Below are 3,298 nucleotides of genomic sequence, written 5' to 3'. Positions count from 1 at the left end.
ACCAATTTTGGCAAGCTCACACCGTTTACATGGGTTGAGTCTCCTATGTATTACTTCTATTAGTCGTACTATCCAAAAATTTAACACTTTAATACTTTTACAGTTTTTATTGAGATGAATTAAACAAGACTCATATGATTAAGTATGTTTATCATATTTCAATAGTTTACCATTCACAAGAAGCGACGTCAAATAAACGATCTTTACAACTTTTATCACGTCTTTTTTTTTTTCTTCTCATGTTTTGAGCTTTATTGTTTGTTATTGATTAGGAAATGAAAGTAATGTACAACTATATACATTGATACAGTAATTAGTATTTAGTAGTAGCAATTGAAACAAAGAGTAATATTTAGCATGCATCATGCAAGAAATTTAATTAGCAAGAATGATAAGTAGCAGGCATCCCTCCTTCGAACCCCATCCACTCATCCCATTCATCATAATCACCACAGTCTTGCATTGTCTGCATCTGTTCTTCCTCTTCAAACTTTCTCATCAATGTCTGTATTATTAAGAACAGATTTATAAGCGAAAATGGCTTTATTTAAATTAAATGCTTATCTCATTCAACAATAATTATATTTAGTGTAATTAAACTAGCTAACCACTTAAGACAATTAGCGCTACAGTCAAATAGATTGAGTTCTAAGATTAACATACAAGTGCTTGTAGACAGTCGTTAAAATAACCGTAATAAAAATAATATGGAGAAAGTATTTAAAATCGAGAGATAAGGTCTATAAATAGACAGCCCAAAAATACAAAGCAACAAAAGAAGAGAAACATCCAAAAAGTAAAACAAAAGAAGAAATCTCAATACAATTCGGGTTTTGGACCAATAAAAGTTTAATCAGAAGATGAATGGGGCCAATAATGGGGCCCATTTAAGTTGATAGAGATGTAGAAGGTATAATCATTCAACTTGGCGTTTACTTATCAAAATCTCATAAGATAAGGTCATACCTCATACTACCTTTTTTATGTGATAGTTTAGTCTTTTAGATGTCACTTTTCGTATACAAATAGCACAATTTTTTGCATAAATTTGTTATCTTTATGATTATAAATCAATGCATCAAATTCGATTATTCAATATGTCACTATTCAAATTAAATATATAATATGTTCTCTTGTGTTTTATACTTAAAACAACAAAGTAATAGAGATATAATAGAAATGATTATGTTATTATACAAAATAGTTTATAGTTTATACAAATTAACGTAGTTTAAATTATCAACATATAATTCAATGTGATAAGTGGTTATGGGTCAAATGGCATGTGTATAATTAAATTTTATTCCAATATCTTCATGAAATGCATCAATGTTTCATTGGATTAATTGACTTGTTTCACTTAATTTGTTCAAACATCTCATTAATACAGTTTAGAATTTTCAATTAATATAAAAGGCCTAAGGGCTTGTTCTCATTGACTGAACTCAGTTGAACTGAACTGAACCGAACTTATTAATTAGTGATTTTTAACTACGGATTAAGTAATTTTTGATTATTTTTTATTATTATACATATGTGTATATACAAATATACATATTAAAATATTTAAGAAAAATATACTATATAATTAAAATATTTATGGAAAATATATTAAAAATATTTTTAAAACATATACTATTTAATTAAAAAATAAAATATTATTATGACAAAAGAACACAAAACACTTTGTTAAAAATTATCACAATTAAAAAAAAAAAATGCTGGATATAAATTAATTAATTATCACAATTATCACAAAACGCTTTGAACATGCTATAAATTTGTTTCATTGATTATTTACCATATTAGAAATGAAGTAATTGATTAAAGTGAAACAGTGTTAGGTGTACTCTGAGTACTCTCAATTTAATAAAATATCTCATCAACATATTTCCCGTACTCAAATTTTGCATTATTTGTTTAATTTCAATTTACTACGTAATATTTTCTATCCAATCTCTATCAAAATATTACAGTAAAATAATTACAAATTTTATCATGCACTCCTATGCATCGTGGACCTCGTGGTGTTCAATGTAACGTTGCACCATGTGTACATTTAACATATTAATTCACTTTGCTATGTTGAAACCCACCCAAAAATACAAATAGTCAAATGTGCAAACAAACTTTTTTTTTTTTTTTATTTATATTTTTTTATTTTTATTATTATTATTTTTTTTTACCAGAGCAAAAAAAACTAAATTGGTACCCTACACTAAAAAAAAAAAAAAAAAAAAAAGTCCACTATACGTTACCGTGTACTAAACAATGATTGATTGATTGCCCATTCTGAAATTAAAGGTGACCTTCTTGTAATAAATTATAATGGTGACCTTTTTCCATCAAAAGCAATGGCAACCTTTGCTTTTTTTTTTTTATTTTTTTTTCCTCTTTTTTAATTAATGGCTATCATAAATTTGTACCTAAAACAAATTAATTGATATACAAACACAACACCATTCAATTGATCATTTTTTTTAGCAAACACAATCTTATTATCCACAATCATATTCATTCAAGTTTTACCCAAATGAATAATTACAAATATAATCAATCAACTAAGAAAATTATCGAGGAAAAAAAAACAGAGGATGTATAAATTGTAATAATATTAATAAACTGATACCTCATATGCAGTTTTAATGTCTCGAAACATTTTATTCTTTTCAGCAATATGATCTCCTTTGACTACATCTGGATGATACTGCAAAAACAACAACAATAATCACCACCATTTTCAAAGAAAGAACCAACAAAATGAAACATAAAAAAACAGAGGAAAAACAGGGGATTCTTAAAAATCAAACCTTTAAAGCCAATCTTTTGTAAGCAAACTTAACATCAGTCTTGGAAGCAAAAGGAGATAAACCCAAAACAGCATAATCATTAAAGTCCGATAAACACTTCACCGGAAAATTAATCATACGACGAGAAGATGGCGGCGACGACGACGACGATAAGAAGCCTACTCTTTGTATTCCCTTCAATCCTCCATTACCATGTCTCATCATCCTTTAGGTCTAGGAAAGTATAGTTTTTTTTTTCTCTTGGTGTTGTGTGTGTGTTTTTTTTTTTTTTTTTAATTTGTGTGTGTGTTATGTCTTGGTTTTGATTTGGAAAGTGTAGATTATTTATAACATATATGCTTTCCGAAAATGGGTGAATTGGATAAATAGAATGGGCTATCTTATTGTAATTTAGTGGGTAGAGGATAAGAATTTCAAAGTGGGCCGCTTCTTCTTGGCAAAAGAATGACCTCTTGTTTTTATTTTTGCATTCAAAAAGGGTAGATATA

General features: G+C 27.5%; 1 protein-coding gene across 1 annotated transcript; it reads right to left on the bottom strand.

The window, feature by feature from the left end:
* Positions 1–202: 202 nt before the first annotated feature.
* Positions 203–3,298, bottom strand: LOC145585857 (chaperone protein dnaJ 20, chloroplastic-like). The gene is made up of 3 exons (XM_081642568.1): positions 2,811–3,298; positions 2,630–2,707; positions 203–505 (listed from the first exon to the last, which is right to left on the bottom strand). The coding sequence occupies exons 1-3, from the start codon at positions 3,012–3,014 to the stop codon at positions 380–382; spliced, it is 408 nt and encodes a 135-aa protein (XP_081498694.1). The 5' UTR covers positions 3,015–3,298; the 3' UTR covers positions 203–379.

This window comes from Chenopodium album, chromosome 16, assembly GCF_948465745.1.
Source record: "Chenopodium album chromosome 16, dcCheAlbu1.1, whole genome shotgun sequence".
Lineage (NCBI taxonomy): Eukaryota > Viridiplantae > Streptophyta > Magnoliopsida > Caryophyllales > Amaranthaceae > Chenopodium > Chenopodium album.
This window is presented reverse-complemented; position numbering and strand designations above follow the sequence as displayed.

Excerpts from the sequence above, each read along its gene's own strand:
- LOC145585857 (XM_081642568.1), bottom strand. The coding sequence starts at position 3,014 with ATGATGAGACATGGTAATGGAGGATTGAAGGGAATACAAAGAGTAGGC. Across the intron at positions 2,708-2,810 it reads ACAAAAGATTGGCTTTAAAG|TATCATCCAGATGTAGTCAA; the intron begins GTTTGATTTTTA and ends TTGTTTTTGCAG. Across the intron at positions 506-2,629 it reads ACATTAAAACTGCATATGAG|ACATTGATGAGAAAGTTTGA; the intron begins GTATCAGTTTAT and ends TTAATAATACAG.